General features: G+C 47.0%; 1 protein-coding gene across 1 annotated transcript; it reads right to left on the bottom strand.

Moving 5' to 3' along the window:
- Positions 1-1,319: 1,319 nt before the first annotated feature.
- LOC144731168 (uncharacterized) lies at positions 1,320-21,727 on the bottom strand. The gene is made up of 8 exons (XM_078612133.1): positions 21,486-21,727; positions 16,335-16,382; positions 13,790-13,831; positions 12,668-12,798; positions 11,465-11,558; positions 10,583-10,654; positions 7,443-9,194; positions 1,320-1,397 (listed from the first exon to the last, which is right to left on the bottom strand). Exons 1-8 carry the CDS (start codon positions 21,654-21,656, stop codon positions 1,320-1,322), a joined length of 2,388 nt encoding a protein of 795 aa, XP_078468259.1. The 5' UTR covers positions 21,657-21,727.
- Between the last annotated feature and the right edge of the window lie 3,187 nt (positions 21,728-24,914).

Genomic DNA, 24,914 nt, shown 5'->3' with positions numbered 1-24,914 from the left:
GAGAGTCCTGTCCTCATCGTAAGCAACCGGTTGCAGAGACTTCCATACACAAGCGATTCAGTTGCATGCAACCACGTTGCAGCAACTAATCGCTCAGGTGTGGAACCGACTTAAGAAACTGAGTGTTTCCGGAGATATTTAAGTTAAAGGCTGCATAAGGCAGACATGTTTAAAGCCACTAGAAAACACTGATTTGGAAAACCCACTGGGTTATTTTTTTATATATATACCGTATTTATACAGGGTGATCGATATGTTTATGCCCCACCGATTTATAATTACCCTCATACAGAGATTACTCTACTTACGAACGAGTTAGGTTCCAGAGGTCTGATTGTACGTCAATTTGTTCGTAAGTCCAACTTTACTCTCGTCGATTCCAAACACGTGGTACGGAACTAAACATGGAGAATACCTTTAAAAGTTGTTAATCTCCTGTAGATGCCACTGATTCTTAACGTTCTGTAGATGCAGATGCCACCGCCGCCATCTATTGCGCGGCGGTTGAACTTACGACGCTCGATCCGAACAGACAACTGGACACACGGACAGATTTGTTCGTATCTCTGAAAGTTCGTGAGTCGAACGTTCATAAGTAGAGGAGTCCCTGTACTTCTCAATATTGATTGATGCTCTCTCCACATGCAACAGAGGAGGGTCGAGATTTTTGGAAGATGGATAGCTTTGCAACTTCATATTTTTTTCTACCCAAGTACATTTCTCCGTATTATCTCAGTGGGGTATCTATAAGCGGATCGCCCTGTACTGTATATAATACAATTCCACTTTCTTTCAAAGATAAATGTTCTTGTTATTTTTATTAATACAAATTCTGCGTATTGCACTGTAGGCAAGTATACCACAAATACGTCTCTATGTACATCTAAGTGCGATCAGGCGGAGCGGTGGCGCAGCGATTAGCCCACTGCGCTATGAACGCAGCCACCTAAGTTTGATGCCTGGCGACCTTCTGGGAGCGAGCGATTTCTGAACCCGGTCCTGGGTGCACCCTTCACCATCCCACACTGACCAGCGTGGCAAAGTATGGCAACAAAAAATTACCCCCATCACACCAACACAGGATGGTGTGAGGCCTTGGTCCAGCAGTGGATTCATCATCAACAACATCAGCCAATATCTACCCACTGCTCGATGCAAATGACTCCCAGATCAGTCCATCGTATACGTTGCACAATGGACTCAAGGCAAGCTTTCAGTCCGCCCTGTGTAAGCTAAAGGGATGACACAATTGGTTTGAATGTCCGGGTTGTCTTTTGTGAACCCCTGCGTTCAACAGCAGCGAGTCCCGCTGGAACTGCTCACACCACGTGGCCCCTCGCGCTGCAGCGAGTCGCCGGGCACCTGCACGACCAGTGCACGCGCATCACGTGCTGACACTGCTCAGGCAGAGGAGCACAGGCAACGAAGCACACAGCGAGTGTGCGTGTGTGGCACACGATGTGCAGATAATGACGAAGGGCCGTTGCCTGAAACGTTGCATTGTGTTCCTTTTAAGGACACACGCCACACACTCACGTGCTATTCACGAGCGTCTTGAGTTTGTTTCGTCACGTGCCAACTCTCCTCGAAGGACAACAACGACCCCTTGAATGTTGTTCCACCAATGGGTAACAGGTGCAGCCCTGCAATTACTCGCCAATGCCACTTGCTGGCACAACGGCCTCCACTCGAGTGATGATCTCTGACTCAGAGTCACCCCCCCCCCCCCCCAGACTATTTTACCGACTCTTAGATGCTGCCCAAGACACCTTGTGGAGGGGGTGGGAGTACCCACACTTTAGGGGCCGTACATAAATGACGTCACGCGATTTTGGCCGATTTTTTACCCCCCTCCCCCCCTCGTCACACGGCGTCACAAAAAGTCAGACCCCCCTTAAATATGACGTCACAAAGCTCTGCCCCTCCCTCCAAACCATATTTCCATTTTGAAAATAAAACATGCTTCAAATCACTTCAAACTATTGCCATTGTAGTGCGTATTTAATGTGGCGCTGCACTCTGATGTTGTAGGAGAAAAAACGTATGAAAAAGGAGGCGTTGGAAAGCTGAAGTTTAGCATAAAATTAATTTGAAAATATTCAACAGCTAACTAAAACTGCAGATGTTCAGAATATTATATTGAAATTCTCTTATAATTATAAATAAATGAAATTATAACTATAACAAAATACATGAAACTTTGAAGTAGAATGAAGCAAAATGGAGAGTACAATTATAACAATCACAGATTCATTCCACAGAATGAAAATCCCTGGTAGAATCATTCAAATCAAAATGTTTAATAACAATCATAAAAAAAAATTACAAAATGTATGCTTCTCCATTCTGCCATGGAGAAGCAAAATGCTCCTTCATGGAATAAATAAAAGGTGACCTTAGTAAATGTAAATAATCAAATCGTTAATAATGAAAATGTATCAAAAGTAGTGTTATTATAACAATAGTTTATATTTATTTAAAGTTGCACATTTTGATGTGACGTCACATTTCTCACCCCCCCTCCCCCCATCGTCACAAATGTCTGATCCCCCTCCCCCCTAGGTGTGTGACGTCATTTATGGACGGCCCCTTACCCCGTTCACATCGTCACCCGCCGCCAGACTCACGGTGGCGGAGTCCCTATTTGTGTCGCTTGGGTGGACACGGCAGGGAGATGTCAGACATCTGCCCCCTTGGTTTCTACTGCCCTGGGATTGCAAGCTCAGCGTGCCGACCACTGCGCCTAGAGCCGAGGGGAAATGTTAAGTAAATGGTTCCAATCCTTGAGTAGACGTGTCCCCTGCCATGAGAATGTGGAAATGTAACCACTGCCTCAAGTGCCGACATTGCAGATGAACGTGGGAGACACCTCGTGGATTGCATGTTACGTGTGACAGCATGTCAGACGTTGTCAGATCTCAAAAGCTAAGCAGTGGTTGAGCCTGGATAGTGCTTGGATGGGCGACCAATTCGCGTAATCGCCGGGTGCAGTAACAGGGGGTCGTTGCGTGTAGCAGAGGGGCAGTGCAGCAAATCATCCACTCTCTTCAGCCCCAACAAGCTTCACCGACCTGCACTGACCAGCGTGGTGAAGTATGGTCAAATATGCCTCGCGGCCCGCAAGGCGTGGTTGGGGATGCCTTCATCTGGCAGTCGACTTGACCAGCTGCACTAGCATGTACACGTGTCTGCGTCAAACACGTCGGTTGTATCATACAGTGAAACAGTGTATTGTACGGGCAGAAACTGCACATGGTTCCGAACAGCAGTGTAAAGTTCTAAAATTGCGTTTGATTTTCATATGACTAAGAAGTTATAAAGTCGTATTGTTGTTTTTTTGTAAAAGTAATAGAGGCTGGGCAGTAGAGTGTTTAAAAAAAACATGCATGGCCTGTAGATGGTACAAGAGGCAGTCAGGATGTTTTGACAATGGAACAGCGTTCGCAAAGTGCCGCGGGGACTTTGTTCTCGACGCGGCAGGGGGCCACACACGCGGATGAAGCTTTGCGCTCCACTGTGTGGCCCGACCCTGTTCAACGAGCACGGTGGGTTAAACCATCAGTCGCGCCTGACCACGTCCATCGATACACAGCGTCATGGCACACGTGAAGCGTGTTGGGGCTTGCATGTCACACGAAATCAGCCATTGACGCAAATTAATAATCTGTGTGGGAAAAAAGGAATAGGGATTTACTCTTTCTGGCAATAGAACAGGAGGTGTTAGGATGTTCAAACGCCAAAAAGAAACCTTTTGCAAGAAATCAAGTCTGCATTAACAACGCGTAATCGTGGTGAACATGCAAACAAACATGCGCTGATAAATATATTTGCATTGTCATTTAAACTGATTGGCCTACACCAGAGACGGCCTTCTTTATGGCCGTGTCTCACCACCAGTGTCAGACCAGAGGACGCCAAAAGTCGAACAGCACCAAGGCAATGCCACGCGTGTCAGAGCATCTATAGCTCGGGGTGAGCAGCTGTATCACGGCACCCTTGTTGCCAGTATCAAAGTACGAAAAATAAGAACACGTTTTATCCTTCCTGCCAATGAAGCAGGAGGTGTTAAGATGTTCCAACACCAATTGGATACCTTTTGCAAGGAATCAAGTCTGCGTTAAGCACACGTACGTGTGTGCATACTTCACGTTAAAGCGAAGAGAGACGAATGTGTATAGTAGTAGAAGCACTTAAACACGTTCCAACCGGCGACTGATGATGGCAACTCCGCTGTTGTTTCATGTTCCCGTGCTATTAAAAATGTTGCCCCGACAATGGCAAGGGAGATATATACTGTACACCGTGTGTGTGTGTGCCATTGACATCGGGCATTTTAAAATCACCGGTAGCTATTGCTTTTGTTGTCTTCGAGGACCTGGTTATTGTCACCGACTCAGCTGCTTGAGAATGTTTCGTCGAAATGGCCTCCATTCCGCATGCCCCTTCCCCCTCGTGTCCTTCCTCGCAATTAGCATATTCTGGACGTGCTGGAGAGTGCGTTCCATTAACCCAGTGGTTCTTCACCTTAACTGACTGCAGCCTTGTACCCTTTCGTACTCTATCGTTTAAAAAGTGTACACTGTTAATAATCACATAGGTTTAATGAAACAAATTAGTTGTACTAAATTTGTGTTTTCGATTATTTAGCTTCTAAAAACAAACTGGCCATGTCTCGCACCCCCAGAAAAGGGCATCTGGCACCGCCGGGGGTTGCAGTATGCACGCCAACCACTGCCCCAACCACTCAAGTGTCCCATCACGGCACTCCAATGCAGCGTCTAATTTTACCAGCACCCATAACTCAAAAGGTGACCGCACAGAAGCCGTGTTTGCACTCACTCCCCATTAGCGACCGGGGCCTAGCAAACCAGGCAGGCCAACTCCCCAGCTACACTGCCATTGATTGGTCCACACGAGGCTCTGCTCGGGAAGCAATGCAATGATGTCACTGTCCTCGTCTAAAACCTAGCACTTCGACGTTTTCCTTTGTCGCTAAATGTTTGGGGTTTTATCTAACGTTGTATCCCGTTGTGTTTTGCACGTGTAGTCGCTACGGCATGTGTTGCTAATTACGTTGTGCCTGTCGCAAAGCAAGGGCCGTGTGTTTGTCCCGCGCGGCTCTGCCCCTCCCGCCGGCCACGTGATAGCGTGGTGACGTCACAAGCCTCGCCAGCCTGGACATTTAGGCCCCGGTGGTGGCTTTGGGCACGACCGAGTGGGACAGCTTACCAGGGATGGATGGTCCACACCTCAGTGAGCCTACCATGCCCCTTCCGGATGCTGGGGGGGGGGGGGGGTGTAAACACGGCTATAGAAAGGCCACCCCCTCTACCAACGAGCCGAGCGAGCCAAAGTGTGGTGTGGCCGAGGGGCCATCGTGGCACCCTGGGCCCTTTTCTGGTGAAGCTCGTTGTGCGTCCTCAGGAGATCACCACCGCGAGTGACCCAGTCGCTGGTTCTTTACGTGACCCACTTGGTCTAAAATCCTCCTCGACCAGTCCACGAGCGGTTGGGCAGGGGGAGCTGCAAGTAACGGTGACAGCCGTGGTGATGGTGGTGGTGGTGGTTGTGCTTGCGGTCCAGCTTGGGGGCTGTAGGAGTGGTGAAGTATAGCGAGTAACGCTTTTCCACTGCACAACCGAGCCACGTCGGGGCGGTGCCGTGCTGAGCCCAGCAACATCGCAACTCACCAGGTTGTTTGTTCCCCTACTGCAGAACCACGGGATATGCCGCTGACGAATTGAGACGAGGTTAAGGGATCGACGGTGAAGCAGCTCATGGCAATGCGGTTGCGGAGAGAATCGATTCAAGGCTAAGCGGAAGGCAAACACGAGGGAGATCGATCCCTCAAGTCACAGCCCGGCTGACTCAACTCTCGATGAATATGATCAACCTCCGCCCCTGGCCCTGCTTGGCTCTCAGCCGGACTCGGATGTATCGTGAGGCCAGTGTGTGTCATGGTTTTGGTTCTGGCTCGGCTCAGCATGCAGTCGATGGAAAACCACCGATACCGTGAGGGCCCCCATGCTGGCCCATGCTCAGACGTGCCAGTGGAAAAGGGGTATTAGGCACAACTCTGTGTAGTCGCGGGATTACGCTGAAGAGTCACTGCGTGACCGCGTGATGCGAACATTTGGAGGCCACGTGACAAGGCGGTTCCGTGCAGGATGGGTTAGGACCGCTCGCAGCGGAGCGTTGCTGCTGATGCTGTTCAGACGGAGCCTGCCTGTGAAGCTCCCCCCCACCCCCGCACAGTCAAGCTGCAGGGATGGCTAAGATGACTGTTGAGTTGCTACAAACAAGAGAACCAAAACCAACAGCGGTCAGTTTGGGGAAGGGCATTTCGTTTCATGTCTGTAGGTGAACGTCAACATTGTGAAAGCGATTCATGTGGAGGCGGCGGCGTGTTTGCGACACTGGCCAAAGAGTTTTTTACCGTGATGCGTAATTCTGATTCATCCTTAAAATGTGTTTACTTGCTCTTAGCTTACTTACTCACGCAAATATTTCCTATATATTGTAAACACGATAAAGGTATTTATAGCGTCGCATAAACTCTACAATAGAGTGTAAAGTAAGTATTATCAGTTATTTTAGAACAAAATTCAGATAGCTTTTCCAACATGCTATAAGTAGCAGAAAATAAAATAATTTCATAATTTCCAAATGAGATTGAGGGGGGGGGGGGGGATGGTCAGTTATAATCAATGTAAAATGATTCATATTTTGAAAAAGGGCATCCAACTGTGTGAAATATTGACAATTTATCATTCGGAAATTGTAATTGTGTGCAATGGTCACAAGCGTGAAACGTGCGTGTAAAAATAAATCCAATAAAGTATTGACAGGCAGTCCTTGACTTATGAACGGGTTACCGTTATTGAGACCCGTTTGTTAAGTCAATTTGTTCGTATTTCGGAACTCGACATCAGATTGTACACACAGTCAGACGTGATGAGCGTCACAAAGCATATCGAAAAGCATGCATAGCACAAACACAGAGCACGATGTTTAGTATGCAAAAAATGGCACTGAACGGTTCACTGTCGTAGCGCATCCCGCGAGATGCTGGGACTCATTTCATCTCGCCGGAGGATCGCTCTGCCGAACAAAATAGTTTTGCGGTGGTATGGTTCGTAAGTTATGACCGAACGTTCGCAAGTCAGATGGTTAAAAGAATAACGTTTCATGGCGGTTCGTTCGTTAAGTGCGGTTGTTCGTAAGTGCGGACGTCCGTAATCTCGGGGGACTGTCTGTACTTTAAAAGTGGGCGCTAAATCGCAGCTGCCTGACACAACGATTCAGCAACTTGGCCAACAAGCCAACGAGAGTTCACCTTTCCTGGCAGCAGAGACACCGAGCAGTGGCTTCCTTTTAACCGATGGTTTCACGCCATCTGGGTTCACTTGCTGCTGAGGCTGGCCTTGATTTTGAGGGTGCACTTGGTGCTGATGTTGTGCCTGCTGCTGCTGCTGAGACAGCTGCTGCTGCTGCTGCACCGAGTTCTGCGGCGGGGGCTGCGATTCCCTTGGCCGGGGCTGTGCCACGGCGGGCGGCCGTGCCGCCGGCTCGGCCGCGGCGTGATGCGAGGGCGACCTGGAGGCGAGGTGCTCGCACGAGCGGTGAGGCTGCGTCTCCTCGCGCGAAGCCTGCGGCGGCGCGGCACACTGCCGCGCCGCGTCGGGGTGCGGGGGGCCCGCGGCCGTGGCCCTGGGGATGTGCGTCTTCTTGTGGCAGGTGGCTTGCGTCGAGTGCTCCTGCTGGTGGTGAGGCTCGGCGTGCTGGTAGTCGGCAAAGTGTCTGTCCTTGGGCAGGTGCGCCACCGCGTGCGCATAGAGGGGCTGCCTCGAGTGGTCCGGGGAAGGGCTGGGCGGCAAGCAGGGCGAGTGAGGTCTGCTGCTGTCCACGTGTTGGTATCCAATATTTAGTTTGTTCAAACACGGATGGTATCCGTTATGGGAATGTGAAAAAGGCAATACCCGCTCAGGCTGCTGGGAAACTACGGCCAGGCCGGGTTGCATCACCCTGCCGGGCTGCATCATTTGCGGATGAGCGGAGTGCGCTTTGCTCACGGTCCCTGCTTGCTGATGACCGTCGGAGGGCGGCGGAGTGGTGGATGGGGCGCTTGCGTGAAGCAAGCACTCGCCAGCGGCGTTCGCGGGCTTCCTGGGGCACGCAGGGTGTGCCTCGGGTGCGCTCTGTCGCCCCCTGTGGTTCTCGTTGATGAACGGAGGCTTCGGCGACATTGCCTTGCCAAGGTGCGCAGCTTCGGCGTGCAGCGGCTGCGGGTTGTCCCGCATCCTGACCCACACGTCCGTCTCCGTGGCAGAGCAGGGTCCCCTGCAGCGTTCGTCCCCGTGAGGGCACGCGTCGACGGCGCCCGCCTGAGCAGCCTTGCTGGGCCCCGTGCCTTCCCCCCCCTGAGAGCATCTCGACGGAGCGCTCTGCCTCCCCGTCTCCTTCGCCTCCGCCTCGCCGCCCGTCTTGGAGCGCGCTTTTTTCTCGGGCCGACGGAGCTCCTCGTCAGCCCCGAATGGCTTGGGCTCGGGCGCGCCGCACGCGGGCCACTGCTCCGCCTGCGCCCTGCGGTGTTGCGAGTGCCGAGCGGGCAGCGGCTCCGGTTGCGTCTCGCCCGCGTGCTGCTGACCGCTGGTCACCTGATGGTCGGTCCTGTCCGTGCATTTGTTCGGCAGATTCGCAACGTGCGATCTCTGTGCGCTCGTAGTGTGCTCGCCCGCTTGCAGGGCTGTGCTGTGCTCGGCCTGTCCGGCCGGGTGGCCCTTGGGTTGGTGTTGGTTTGTTTTGTCCGCACTCACGGCCTGACACTGCTGCCCCGTCCGTTCGCACTGTGACCGCGGCGAGATTGTGCCCTTCTTGTGTTGATCGCCGTGCTCCTCCTTGCACTTCCTGTCCGCCTTGTGCTCCTGCGATGAGTGGCTGCCCTTCGTCGGGTTCTTCGCCTGCTCCCCGCAGTGCGGGCTGCCCGTTTTGTGAGAGTCCTTCCTGTCCGCCACGTCCCACTCATGGGTGTCCGGAGAGGAGTTTGGTCTGTGCTGCCCTTTGCTCTCTGGCTGCTTGCCCTCTGGTGGCAGGGATGAGCGCTTGCGGCGCTCACCGCTGTCCGACTGCACCTGGAGCCGGTGCCAGCGGGCTGTGTCGTCCAGGTTTGAAGCTTTGCATAGCGCAATGTTCACCTGCAGCAGAGAAAGGTGGGGCCACATGGTTAATGCGCACGTTTTATAGAACCACGTAGGTTTTTTACTGTGGTGGTACAGCCGTGCAGCGCTGCGATGTTGTTTTCGGGTCGAATTGTACCGCTCATTATTCAGCATCAGAATCAGCATCATTTCCGACGTTACGCTCCACGTACTGGCAGCTTTGCCAGATAAAGGCACCCGTCCCATACTCTTCCACGAGGCTTACAGAGCCATAAGAAGACATCGTTAATAATCCTTGGTCTTCAACGTTATTCTCCAAGACTTGGAATGTTATAACTTAAGCGCTGCATAGCTGCAGGAAATAGCCTAATGATGACTAGTGCTGAATAAACGAGCCATATTCTATGGATGTGACATCTTTAGCTACCAAAGACGAGGTTATTTTCCCATTGGCCAGTGGTTTCTACAAACAAGGGGAGATGTGATACACACTCCGGTATGGCGGGTGTCTAAAGGATGGGCAGTTTCACGCACGTGTCGGGATTCTCATTAGTTATAATACTGCACACGGTGTGTGACTGGGGTTTTTTTTTAACAAGGGACAAAAACTTTTTTATTTTTAGATCGGGATACGATCAGAGCATTGCGACGTAACAGCCACTGATGTGCACTAACCGGGGACCGACAGGACACGGGACAGTTTTTGCCGCAGGGGCCACGTGACCCCAGTGAACATGACGCATATGAATGGGAATTAATTTAACACGCGGTAGGCCTTTCGTGACCAATATTATCCATGACAGGTTAGATTGCGTAAATTTAAATGTGTCGAAATGTCGTACTCGAATTGTAAATGTTGTGGGTTTACTCTCCAACACACCGGTGCGCTGAACTAGTAACAAATTGGCATATTTTTTTTACATGACAAACCTTACTAATTTGCCATGTCAGGTTGGCGGCGGGTTTAACAACATTTATATTTACGCGATCTAATCCAAAAAAATCTGTATTATCGACATTAATTGTTCACACTCCATTTTGGTGCGTGTGTAGAATTGTACGCATGGGTTTTCTCTGTTCAATCCAAGTTCCAGCCCCACGTGTCAGACCCTGCCAAATGGGAATATCCCAACATCCCAATTGCGGGACCCTTCTAAAAGACTTGGGAATGTTTTTGTTTTATTCCATTCGCGCAACGAATGTTGGCGCCACGAATGACATTGGCACGCGGCGACATCTCGACCTTGTCCCTGGAATTCATGCAACACGAGTACCAGTCGTAGCCGGAACAGAAAGCCCTTGCACCGATGTCCACTCTTCCAAGGTGCAGAGAGGGCATTGCTCACCTCAAGCAGCAAAGAACATGAATGCTGGCAGCTTTTCTCGGCCAGAAGAGAAAAATAATGTTTATTTTTAACTCTCACCTCTCCCAGGAAATGGTTGGTTGCAAATCGATCATAATCCCACACGGCAACTTCCAGAGTCCTCTTTTCCAGCTGGGGACAGAATGGCCGTGTTAGATGGCTCCGTCATGGCAAACCTCTTTCCCCGACCACTCAGAAACACACTGACACAGCACGACAGCCATTATAAGCCTCGCAACTCATTACCGCAGTGCAGAGAGTTCCACGTGATGAAACGTTAATAATGCATCGCGTCAGTCCACTTAGTGCGCGCGACTCAGCGGCGCATGGTGCCCTTTCATTTAGCTGCATATGGCTCTGCAATGCGCGGCTTGAAGGTTGCTGCAGAGTGCCTTGACAGCACGATGATTGTAAGGCCTAGTATAGGCCTAGACAGCCTAGATCCAAGTACCCAATACGTACCCGAGGAAAGTGCTTCTCTTGTTGCATAGGAATACATTTTATCGGCTCAGCCTGATCACCAATGACGAAGGGTGCAATTTTGACTTAAAGCTTTCATGACCGCAGGAATTAATATTCTTTGGGTCTTTTAGAAAAGTCACGTAGATAGGTTCAAATTAATGAAAATAAAATCAACAAAAAAACTACGATGTTTAGATCACAACACAAGCGATCATCAGAAGAATATGGGTACAATTTTGTCAAGATAATTTAATTAAAGGTAAAATTCACAGCCGAGGAGCAGGGAAAATAACCCAGTAGTTCATAGAGAGGTCACGGAATCAGATGAGGGATGGTGCCCCACCTAGACATTTGCATTTTTCATTAAAAAAATATATATTTACAATCACTATTTAGCCCGGTTGGCTACGTACGGTGCAAAATAAGTTCAACATACGCACAATTTAGTGTTTGGCCACAGCTGATGGTGTCTGCACGCACCTCTTCACGGGACAAGCCGTGGTATACAACGCTTTGGTTCCACTCGGGGTTCAGCGACTTGTGCACGAACTTGGTTTTCCTTTTCACTTCTGACCTGCAGGCGATACGGTAACCAGCGCACGGGTGAAGAGGGCACGCTGCCCTGCCGTAATGGTCAGCAGAGGTCACCGCTTCCATCTGAGTGGGGCAAGTTTTTCTTAAATCTCCCCGCCCCTGTCTACCCAGCAGCACAACTGGGTACACGCTAGCCTAAGTCGATCGGCAGGTCGCCTGTGGTGGGGTAAAGTGTGGGTAGTCCCGCTCCCAACGTGTCCTGTTGGTCTTGGAATAGTGGGCCAAATTCCTACTTGAGAGGTTTCTCTAGGAGTAGTGTTGGCAAGGCATTGCAGAGCTGCACCTTGTTACCCTTACAGGTAAAGAGGTAACGCAGGGTTTAAAACGAATTAATTTGCGAAAGATGGGGTTTCCACTGGTTCGAAACCAGACGGCCACATTTGATTACACTGGGTTCGTAAGTGCGAGTGATCCGTAAGAGGTTTGTTTGGGTTAGATCGCGTAAATATAAATGTGTCGTTAAATCTGCCGCCACCCGACATGGCAAATTAACGAGGTTTGTGACGTAAACAGAACATGCCAATTCGTTACTAGTTCAGCACACCGGTGTGTTGGAGAGTAAACCCACAACATTTACAATACAAGTGGAATGACGTTTAACCAGTAATTACAATGAGCATCATCAGGCGACAGCCACAGTTGTGGAGCTATCCTGTTCGGTCTTAAATAGAGCGATAAATGTGATGTCGTCACTTGTGCGCCAATCAGGTGCGAAGGACAGAGGAGGGGGTGGGGGGGTTAATGTATGCACATAAATTACAATGGATATCCATTACCGGTTGGGTTATTCATAGGGTAAAAGTGAGTTGATGGTCTCAGCCCGGTCAACCAATGAAAGCTCAACAAAGTGGCTTATCGTGTGGAAATTGCAAGCAACCAAATACTCTAAACGCACATTTCTAAATGTAGAGGGAAAAACTGGAGGACCTGGAGAAAAAAATCCACACGACCACTGGGAGAGAAACACACAAACTCCAAATACACAGCAGCAGGCGTTGTCAGGGTCGGGATGGAACCCACGACCTCCTGTATACCAGGCGAGGCGGTTAACATTTCGCCACCGTGGCATCGGCCGACGAGAAGACCTACCCCTTCCCGGGCAGCAGGTAGACCTTGACGAAGGGGTCCAGGCTCCCACTGCCGTTGCGAGCGGTCAGCCCACGCGCGCATAGCACCCCCACCACGAGGTCGCCCGCCTCCGCCTCGTACCGCAGCTGCAGCTGAAGGTCGCATCGGGAGAGGCGTCAGGATTTACAGTTACGAGACGCCCAGAGTGCCTCGGAAAATGAGTATTGTTGTTATTGTTACTACCGCTGCTGCACGATTACACTTTTGGATTTGTATACAGGGTGCTTAAAAAAAATACTAAAACTTATATGGGACTATCGTTTTTAATGGAAGAAAAAAAGATAACGCACGGTAACATGACATCAAATGTATGTTAATAGCTTCAAAAAGTCAAAGAGTCTCTACTTGTTCGCCATCGTTGTCAACACGTGCCTAGAATCTTCTCCAGGTGGTCTCCAGAGCCCGGAGGCACATTTATCGTGGTATTGTTGCAAATTCTCAGAAGTGTTCACATCTATTGAAGCACCCTGTATGAAGGGGTTATGTTTTACACATGGGAGGAAACTGGAGCACACCAAGATAAAACCCACGAGCATGAGTGGGGAAACGCACTGTCCCGCACAGACGGAACAGGCAGAGTCCACATTTTTTTGCTCTAACCGCCTTCTCCTGGCGATCCCGGTTGTGCACCTCCTCAATACCCAGCCAAGGGAAAGGGAGAGTCGCAACATCTGTGCGGCGACCCACCAACCCCTCTCGCACCCTCCGCTAGCGCCACCACCGCCCGGCTGAAATCTCAATCTCGACCGCTCCGATGTATTCTATCCAAAGGGAACCCCCTGCTGGCAGCTGTCCCTGTGCAGCTCAAGGTTAAATGCAGCACCGGCCTGCGAGTGAACCTTAAGTCTGCCATTCGAGCGGGCTGACGTCGCTATGTGGATTTGTTCCAAATTTAGTAATTTGCAAATATTTGATCAAGTTCGGTAAGTTCTGCCAAATATCATCACGGGATTTTTTTTATTTTGAATCCCGAGGCAGACAGCGCTTGGTATTATTGATGGTTGACACACCCGCAGCATCAACCAAGGCGGCCGCTAGCCCCAAAGCTGTGAACATCCGGAACTTGCGGTGAAAGATACTCACCTGTATTTCTCCAAGTTCTGGCTTTGGCTGTCCTTCATGTGCCTTAAAAAAATAAGCAGAAAATACCACGAATATAAATTATTAATTGACATATATATATATATATAAATAAGTATACATTGCTCATCAAGAATGCAAATGTATCGCAGGGCTACTTACACAGGTAAATAGAGCGGCCACTCCAATTTAATTTTGTGTACATATTAGTCAATTACATTGTGAATAAAAATTCACAGCCCTTTGTCAATGAACCTCTGCACGAAGACCAGACCAAGCCATGTCCATCATGGGGGTTGTTTGCCCATACTTGACCACAGTGGTCAGTGTGAGTTCAAGGAGGGGTGGGAGTGGGGGGGAACCAGGATTGGTTTACATTTCACTCGCCACAGATGTCAGCCAAGGTCCGGAATCACGCTCAGATAACCGAGTTCATCGCAATACGCGAAGCACCGCTCCACTCTAGCTGCTTACCACTGCTTAGTAAAAATGTAAAGTAAACTTTTTTTTTCATGAACAAAACAAACACGCACAAATGTTGACAGTGTCCATGCGCTCGCAGGAAACGTGTTATTCAATGCTCAGGACATGTAGTGCGATTCGCTGCTTGCTGAAACTTAAAGGTTGCCATTTACCCCCAGTGGGTGATATTTTCTGTCTGCTATGTTGGCAGACGCTAATGAAGCGTCCGTGTCGCACGGCTCCTTCCGCCGCTCTGAGAGTTTCCTCCGTAGGCTCTCATGACCAAAGACTACGATTCATCATTCGTTGTTTTTGGTTTGGGTTCGATCGCGGCCTGAGCTTTTTGCAAACACCCGACGATGCTGGTTGCAATCTCCGGTGAAATAGTTGCGCAAAAAAAATGTCGAATTTGCGCTTGCTTTTCAACTTTGCCAGTTTGCTGAGAAACGGAATTCGTTGGCGCATTTTCGGCGCGAGACAACTTGCCTTCTGTGGCCACGTCGGGTGGTGGAGGATGCATAGCCCTGATCTAACCCATGAAGCGTATTATGAATTATCTCTAAGACGAACTAACCCACATCAATAGCTGTTATTTAAAATATATATATATATATTTTGATAATCGTCCATTCTTATTTAGCTGGGGAAAATAGACTTCTTGGAAGCAGAAAAAAATGTGAGGCTTACCGCTCAGGCAGAATGAATCATACGATAACGGGTTGAACAGAGCAGGGTTCGTGTTTTGTGAATATGACGTTAGAAACGCGTTGCTGAGCCATCGACTGGAAGCTTCAATGGAGCCAGGGATCGCACATTTTCTTTCAAGTATTTTTCTCTCTCTCTCAAAATGGTCTCGCCACGGCCATGTTTGCGCCACTGTGGCGACAAAACGTGCGGCGCTGACTGCGGTGATGAAAATGCGACGGCTGCAGCCCTGCAGAGCGCGCCACCACTTCTGGCTTTAGCGATGGCAGGCGCCAAAACAAACGTGGCCATTCTCAGGGTGCCGATGGAAACTGCCATTTAGAAAAAAGGAATAAGCTGCAGCTCTACACTGTTGTGTTCATGCCACTGTTAGCAGGAAGGTCCTCCACTGCCGGAGAGCTCTAGCGAGCCTCTCTATAGAAAGTATTTGGCCTACTCTTCCATTCTGGCAAGACGTCTTGGATGAGTTGGGAATACCCACACTTTACCCCACCACACGCGACCTGCGAAGGTGGCGGGAGGCGCGGAACATCAGAAACATTCCCATTGTTTCAACTGCCGTGTCGGGAGATGGAACCGGTGACCTCCGGGTCGCAAGTCCCGCGGGTTAACTTTCACACCACGGCAGGCAGCGTCCGTGGCAAGAATGGGTCGCGAGACGAGTGGGAGGGGAAAGGAAGAAAAAAAGCTGCCAAAAAATAACAACCATCCTTTCTTTCATGCCAGTGAAACAAGCACTATCATTCCATATGTTCACGCTACCAAGGTAACCGCTCATTTTCCATTAAGCACCAGACACATTTGGTGTAAAGTGACAGTGCCAGCACGCAGCAGTTGGAAGATGAAATATATTGAAGGCAATCACCGGTACAACGCTTATTTTTACTACTATTTTGTATTTTAACCAGGTAAGACCGCACTGAGCTCTGGAGCTCTTTGTCAGAAGCTACCTGGCGAGGTAGTAAACATCTCGCCACCGTGGCACCCCTGTGTGTGTTCCTGGTATAGCATGCGTGTGTTCCTGGTATAGCATGTTGCGTGTTCCTGGTATAGCATTTGCGGCACAACTGAGGACATGATCCCCGTTAACGACGCATTGGATGATGAATTTATGAATTGAGATAACATTGCATTCTCATTATTCCCTCGTTATTCACGAACTTGGCTGTCCGCGATTTTGGCTATCCACGAATCGCGTCTGGAACTCTCTACACGACTGCATCACGAAAGAGACGAGATAACATTTATGAGAGAGAAAGCTTATTTATGTATTTAAGGTGATTCATTAAAAGGTTTTCGTAGGCCAATATAATTATCCGCAAAAATATGCGAATCGCGAGGGCACACTGCACCCGCTCCACATGACAACAAGAAAACGTACCTGGATTTCTCCAACGATCACTGCAGGTGGCATTGTTTCATGAGGTTGCTGAAAACAAAAACAAAAAACAGACAAAAAAAAGCACACAAAACAAAAATGCACAATGGTTAAATAACTTCCGAGAAAAGAAGACGGACGACACACACTGAAGGAAAAAAACATCGCACTCTTTCACCAAAGCGAGCAGCGACAATCCACCTGGCCGAGCTCGTGCTATCATCTACAAACGTCCAAATGATGGGGCCCACTTCGTTGAGCTATCATTTGTGGTGGCCAGGTCGCTTCTGAAAAATAAACTAATACCTCAGGGGGCTTTGCCTGGTAGGAGTGGGATGGTTTAATTTTTGTTGTGTGTAGTTTGGGTGATTTGTTTACCTTTCTTGTACTTTGCACTACAATCGTGTTTTGTAATGTCTGTTGTTGTAATGTTCTTACCCCGTGCCCCTACTGGACATCGATGAAAAAGAGCTTCATAGCTCATCGGATTGCTCCGGTATAAATAAATATTCTGATTCTGAAGTGAATGCATTTAGTCACGACTGCTAATTCGACCATTTAGGTAATGTAAAATTTCGTCATCATCAGCAGCAGCCATGGTCAGTCCACTGCTGGATGAAGGCCTCCCCCCCAAGCCACAGCCACGTCACACACGATGCCGTGATGTAACAATCCACACGGACCTGCTGCACACGAACTGATTTCACCGCTTCCGTCTCCTCGGCGGAAGGTCGTGTTTAGTCCATTGGCTGCCTCCCCCCCCCTTATTATTCTTGACCATCGGAAATGTAATAATTTACCAAGGATTAAACATGCCGGTTCTGTTGCGAGTTAACAACGGCGCGACCTGCGATTGTCGTGTAAAACTGTTAAAGCTTGGGAAAAATAAGCCAGATGCAGCCATACATCATCAACACACTACAGCCCAGGGGTTCACAAGCTTAATTAACCTCGCAGGGTTGCATGAAGTCTGCAGTGCCGTATGTTCCGCACCACCCGAGTTACACTCCGTCGGAGCCTTGCCAAACAACAAATGTGATTATTTGTGCCGCCACAAATTACAATAAAAATCCAATTATAGGAGAAGAAAACAAAACGAATGTAATTTTTGTTGCCAAAAGTGCCTCATGCTCGGAGTCACAAGTGAAAATGTAATCTACAACTGACAGACCTGAAGTGTGTGGATGTTGCTGAGAATATTTGATGATGAATAGACGATAAACAGATGCTGCAGCTGCTGCTGTTGCTGCTGTTGCTGACGATGATGATGTCGCTATTACCATTGCTCATGAAGACCATGACGAAGATGATGATGCAGAAGAGGGAGTATTCCTGGGAAAGCCACACTGACTCCTAACAATCACAGTGAGGAATGCGTGGCATGTGGCCAGCAACTATTATCCATTGCTTTCTGTGACATCCTCAAATCATTTTTGTCTGGTCTTTTATCATTTCTCAATTTGTTAACAATATTTGTATATCTTTCCTCTTCCTTAAGTCTTTTGTTGTTTAAGATGTATATTTTTTACTTCTCTGGGTTTCTTTGTTACCTTTAATGTACTTATATATTATATTAATTAATACGCTTGCTCCTCTGGACATTTTGAATGTCTTTGCTGCTCGTTAGACCAAAATCAGTTACCAGCTGATACAGATATTTTCTATTAAGCTATCTTGTTGGCTGGAATTCGTGTTTCCCTCTCTGGCTACGCTGCAGTTCACAACTTGCATCGCAGCAGTCTGCAATCACTTCCCTGTGGTGAAGTTGCTGAGCAACACAGATGTTGAGGGACAATGTGGGCTAGGCGACCTAATAAATCTGAGTTCTATTTTCACCGTCTGGATTTCCTCCATGTCCATTTCTGAGACGCTTTCTGTTTGAGCGATGTGTCCATTATTTCCATGGCTTTTGCTGGCTGCAAACTCAAATAGGCGCTCCACTGCTTTCATTCCTTGCCTCAGTGTCAAACTTAACAATCAATTTTCTCACCTCTGTACATTGGACCTTCTCTTTTGCATTAAAGTAACATATTACGATGGCGTAAATGTGTTTCGCCCTCAGTTAAAAGTTGGGCAATTTCTTCATAAAGATGGTCTTGTTGATCTTGATGGCCCATTGTTGGGAGCGTACATCTGAATTGTCTTTAACTTGCGTTTCACCACGCCAGTCGGTGTTGTGAGTTGATGAAGATTCCATCCAGCTGACATGAGATGCATCACTTCCACACCGATGACCCCATGACCTCTCTCAACCACTCAGGGGTGTTAGCCAAAGAACACACACGTCTGTGCCGTTCACGAACTGAAAGTCAACCGAAGCAGCGTTGTGTGTTACATCACTGAATTACATGAGTTCTACTTAATTACACTATTACCATAATACTAATGCAACGGTACTGTATTATTTGAATATTTTGATTGTCGCAATAATGTACTTTTCGAACTGCTGCGACTTATTAAAAACAGTTGGTTGAACCTACTGAATTGTATACGATATTACACTCAGAGAAATTGATTGTAACCGACTTACTGAATGTAACAGATTATTACGGAGTGTGACTGATTGTGATTGTAATTGTCGAATGCGATAGATGAAAGTAATTTTTCTTAAATATTGCATAAACTGTTCCTCGGTCTGCTTATTATTCATTTGATAAGTAATTATACTATTTTATAGTTAATACAGTACTCTCGTTACTTTTTAAATTAGTATAATTTTTACATTTCGGTAGTACATTTGCTATAGATATCATAATTGAACTGTAGTACTGTCTTGAGAAAAACTACAATAATACAATAAAGAGACTCCCCTACTTACGAACAAGTTAGGTTCCAAAGGTCTGTTTGTACGTCGATTTGTTTGTAAGTCCAACTTTACTCCCGTCGATTCCAAACATGTTGTACGGCACTAAACATGGGGAATGGCTTTAAAAGTTGTTAATCTCCTGTCGATGTAGATGCCACCGGTTCTTCATGTTCTGCAGATGTAGATGCCACCCCTGCCATCTATTGTGCGGCAGTTGAACTTTCGACTCTCGGTCCGAACGGGCAACTGGACATATGGTCAGGTTTGTTCTTATCTCTAAAATTTCGTAAATCGAATGTTCTTAAGTAGAAGAGTCCCTGTAAACTATAATAATAAACAAAACCCCACTGAATGTTATTGAATATGGGACCGAATGAAATGTGGTAACATGTGCTCACACAAGCACCCAGTATAATTATTTTCCATAATCCATGTTTGATTATAATGTTTGATGTCAAGTTAAACTAAAAAAATGAATTTAACTATTTTTTATATTTTACCAGGTAAGGCCCACTGAGCTATATAGCTCTTTTTCATAAGCGACCTGGCCACAAATTATAGCCCAATGAAGAGGCGTATCACGTCTAAATGAACAGCAGCCAAATACTTTAAACGCATTTATACAAAAGGGGAGGGAAAAACCGGAGAACCTGGAGAAAAATCCACACGACCACGGGGAGAACATGCAAATTTCAAATATACAGGGTTCACGGGTTGGGATCAAACCCACGGCATCGTATATACCAGGTGAGGTAGTTAACATCTCACCACCGTGGCGCTCCTGGTATAGCCATGACGTCATCAAGACACAAGTAGGCGCCATGACGTCATCAGGTCAGCTATTCAGGTGATCTAGTTAAATAATTAGTTGGTTGATTGGTTGCGGTTGGAAAATTAGATTAGTGTAATAAGGTGGATATATAGTGGTTAGATAAACTATGCTATCCTTAATTGTATTAAGATGTATTATGTTAGTTATTAAGCTGATTTTTATGTAAATGTTGCACTATTTTATTGTATCTGGGCCAATGGCGTGAACGAACCGGTACAAACGACGCAGACAAAAACTGAGAAACAATACAAACGAGATGGTAAAAAAACAAGAACAAAATAAGCATCTTGAACCGAATCGTAACCCTCTGTATCATAGCAAGTAATTTAATCTAATGGTGCAAAGAGATTTCCCAGTGACAACATGTAGTCGGTTTAAGCAGCACACCCCACTAAACAAAAGCGTTCTATTTACACGAGGCAGTAAAGTGTAACGTGCACGAGTGGAAATGTAAAAAAACATTAAATATGCACGCGTGGAAACTGTATACCAAACACAAACCATGACCCACTTTAAAATACGCAAAGTAATTTAAACGCCAACAAAAAACTAAATTCACACCATCGCCTGGGACTATAATCCCCTGGGAGAGTAATCGCTGTCCAATATGCAGTAAAAAAATCTACTTCTATAGCAATAATTTGGATATTGTCAAAAAATGGCAATCATGCTTAAAAACCACATTCGCATGACTTCTAAGTTTGAGATCCCCACCAATATTAATAAAAAAAAAACTCAGCAAGAGCTGTGAAAATAACAAACCTATGTGGGGAGAAAACGCAGAGACAGACGAATGGTACCGACTACTGTGTTGACCACATTAAGGGTGAGGGTTATAGTGGCGATAGTCCATTTGACCTGAGTTTTAGAAGAAGAAAAAACGAGCCAATGTCTCCCATCATGCACGATGGAGTAAACCACGGGAGGGAGGGGATGTGTTTCGGCTGTTTGGTCAAGAATGTGAATCTGACAACTCGTGCTGAAATTTGCAAAACACCGCCAATAATGTGGGAGCACAGTAAGTTCGGGTTTAGCGCACTACGCCAACCCAAAACAACTCTATCATGGATAATATTGGTCGCAAAAGATGACATGTTAAACTGAGTGAGCTAGGGGTTAACGCACTACGCCACGGACACGGAGAGATGTATGGGGCTTGCTCTTTGACTTGCCCTCTTTTTGCCGCCTCGCAGTCGCTCTGCGAAGATGCACGAGCAGCTCAACAGCCGCGGCTCGGCTCGGCTCGGCTCAGGCTCGGCTCATGAAAATGCCGAGCACGACTGCGGCCACGTTCTCAAGCCGTGCTCGGGTTAAAGCACGGCTTTAACCTCGTAGGACTAGAGTTGTCACCTCAGAGGTACACAACAGCGAAACAAATCATAAGAGGAAGAAGAATATCTCACAATACCAGAAGAGGGGAGAACTACAAGGTACATGTAAAGTGCATTGTCCCAAGTGGTGCCAGTGCCACGCAACTGACAAAAACGTGGACTTTTAATGGCACAGAAAGCCTTACAGATTTTTCCAGGAGAGCAGCCACCTCAAGAAGAGGATGATTCCGGGAAGCAACCATGACCGCTAGCAACCTCACGCTAAAAATATAGTTTATAACCCTTGTTTGTAAGCTCAAAGTCGCATTACAAAAGCTCCGAGTAACAGAATAAGCAAAGCTTGTGCTTAAACTCATTTAGAAAAGTCTCACGACGGCACTACATCTTTTGAGCAAGAGACCACAACCACAGCTGCGCCAACCCCCCAATGGCGTTGCGTCTGAATGAGCGTGGAGAACATGCCCAACGGTCACATGATGTGATTCAGCCAATAGCATTCTAGTTCTGCACTCGCAATGCTGTCATTTAGCCAGGTCAAAGTAATGCAGTTATAGCTGCAATTCAACGTCATCCCCAATGTTGACCCAATGTTCCATGTTTACCGGGAAGGTACTCCAATAATTTACCGGTCATATGAGTACTATATGACAGCTCGCAGTGAAACCTAATGGATAAATTCCATATGGGATGTTTTAACACGTAGGATTTCGCGACCAATGTCATCCATAATACAAGTTTTTTTGGGTTATATCGCGTAAATATAAATGTGTTGTTACACCCGCCACCACCCGACACAGCCAATTAATAAGGGTTGTCACGTAAACAGAACGTGCGAATTCGTTGCTCGTACAGCATAACGTTGTGTTGGAGAGCCAAGCCACAACATTTATAATCGGAGTACGACGTTTCTCCAGTAATTACAACTAGCTTCATCAGGTGACAGCCATATTTGTGGAGAAGTCATGTTTAGTTCCTTAAATTGAGGGGTAGATGTGATGACAACACTTGGGTGCTCTTCTTGCGCAAAGTGGGGGGGGATCAATGACTTTGGGGACCCATTGCCGTTTGGGTTAATTAAATTAAATTAACATCCCACATGGGATGTTAATTTAATCAGCCTTGAGTTAATCGGACAACCAACACAACAATTATGCAATCAAGGAGCCAATGCTTTTCATAGATTTAATGGTTATCAAGGAGAGTTAAACAAGGGTTTACAGTTTTAACATTAAGCAATACAAAATTAACAAAATGTCACAGCGTAACAAGTACAGATGAGATGAGAACAGCACAGTGCAGTATTTGGAAATCTACAACACTGATCCTGGTGTTTTGTCGGAGGTTGCTCGTGAAGTCTAATGATCATTAGTTAATGAATGACTCGAAACGACCACCTCTGTCTAATGTCTCCAACAATCCGATTGCGATGACCACAAGATCTCCCCGGCATCCCTCACACAACTACTCGCGGGGCCACACTCGTTAACGCGTTCATCGCAAGCAACATCAAAACACGTTCACTGACGACGAGGGAAACAGTAGAATTGCCAGCTCCTTTAGTGTGCGTTTTATCTGGATGGCATTTAGGTGGCGACTTGAGGTGCTGTCCATAGGGGAGGACAAATCCCGCATTTGTCAGTTAACACCATGGCCTTCAAAGGAAAACTATGCAATAGGCAACTTTTTGGGAAATGACCGTTCTTCATAGCGCATTCCATAACACACTCTGCATGGCATATAAAATGTGCTATGCAGAAGGGTCATTGTCCCAAATGTGGACTATTATATACTTTTCATGGTAAGGCCACAGTGTTATTGCTGAATGTGTCCAGGATGTGTTTTGTTTATATATATATATATATGTTTGTGCTTGTGCACCACTGCTAACGCAGCAGCAGCATCAAAATAATTTGCCCATACGGGGAGATTCCATGCAAATGTTGTTTCTTTGCTGTCTGTGGGTTTCAACGCACTGCTGTAAGATACCACTCTCGTGCTATACAGTACTTGAAGACCTGATTGTCTGTTCATTATAAGTCTGTTGACCTGCCCACCAAAGTGAAAGTGGAATAAATGGAACCGGCGGTCGGGCTGTAAGAAGCACAGCAAGACGACGGTGGCGGCAGGCCACACGTGAAGACAAAGGGGCAGCGCTGCTATTGCTTGCTCACGCCACTGCTGGCGGGAAGGGCCTCCGCTCGAGTGAGCTCTGGAGAGCCAAATCTAGACGACATGTGGCCTACTCTTCCACGTATCGGAAGTGGTCAGAGTACCCACACTTTATCCCCTCCACCCCCTACCACCACAACCACCACCACGAGCGCAACCTGTGGTGTACCTATTTACACTGCAGCGTAGACAAAGGCCGCCGCGGGGGTTTAAGAAACTTGCCCCGATGGCTGGCGGTTTCATAGAGCTCCTTGAGATCTATTCAAGTGCCCTTTCAAACCCGCACACTGGGTGGCACGCTTTAACGCGCGCCCCCGCCGAGGAGAAGTGCTAATTACCAGGGTACATAGCAGTCGTTGCGATTCAATAAAAACTAAACGTAATTTCTCAAGGTTGAATTTGAACCAAAAAGATAAATGAAGAACCAATTGCAAGTGCGATATTTTTGTGCAGTCATTATTGGTGACCCAGCCACGGACCACCAACTTAGAAATCGGGAAAGTGGTTTAATCAAGGGTGGCTGTCCAGATTTAAACCCAGCAAGCACCTGACCAACCACCTTTTAACATCGATATTCTTAATGTGTTTCAAATTGTGTAATAATCTCTAAATACGAATGTTGCTTGCTTATAACCACTTAAACAAATAGCGTACACTTAGTATATCCATGGTCCAAGATATTAAGTAGAGTGACCCTTGCCCTCTGTGTTAAGGATAACAGCAAGACTCAACAGCTCCCACCGCATCAACACCGTCATCACAGTTTGCCCTCACCACCACCACCCGAGTGACACAACGCTGCACAACGAACTTAACAAGCCCTGCTACGCAGCATTGCCACCACCTGGTGACTTAATAAGAGTATCAGAATCAGAATATGTATCTGTACTGGAGGAATCCGATGAGCTATAAAGCTCTTTTTTACAGATATCCAGCAGTATCACAGCGGACACCACCAGATGCACATTTCTTATGTACAAACATTTTAAGACGTTAATATACAGTAATTGATTAAGATGAAATATGTATGCATGATGAACATCATTCGATACTTAACTAATTTTAATGCTTAATTTAGTATGGCAATTGTTTTTATTTGGTTTTGCTATTATGATTTTTTTTTATTCATCTACAATATATTCATTATAATGTAGTTCAGCTGTCAATAATTCATTTAACGTTTGAAAGGACTTATATATTTCCCTATTTTATTTAAGAATGTATCTACATTAATATTTGTGCCATACCTTCCTCTTTTATTGCAATGCTCAGGTGATCAGGTGATCATGTATTTACAGCACTCGGTGTTGCATTAATTGTAACGAGACTAGCAGTACTAATTATAACGACTATTGTAACGACTAGCAGTACCAATTGTAACTAATTGTAACGAGTTACAATTAGTATTGCTCGTCTACCAGTTAGTGCTGTGTGGCCACATGAAG

The sequence above is a fragment of the Lampetra planeri genome, chromosome 38, assembly GCF_965212315.1.
Source record: "Lampetra planeri chromosome 38, kcLamPlan1.2.h2, whole genome shotgun sequence".
NCBI lineage: Eukaryota > Metazoa > Chordata > Hyperoartia > Petromyzontiformes > Petromyzontidae > Lampetra > Lampetra planeri.
This window is presented reverse-complemented; position numbering and strand designations above follow the sequence as displayed.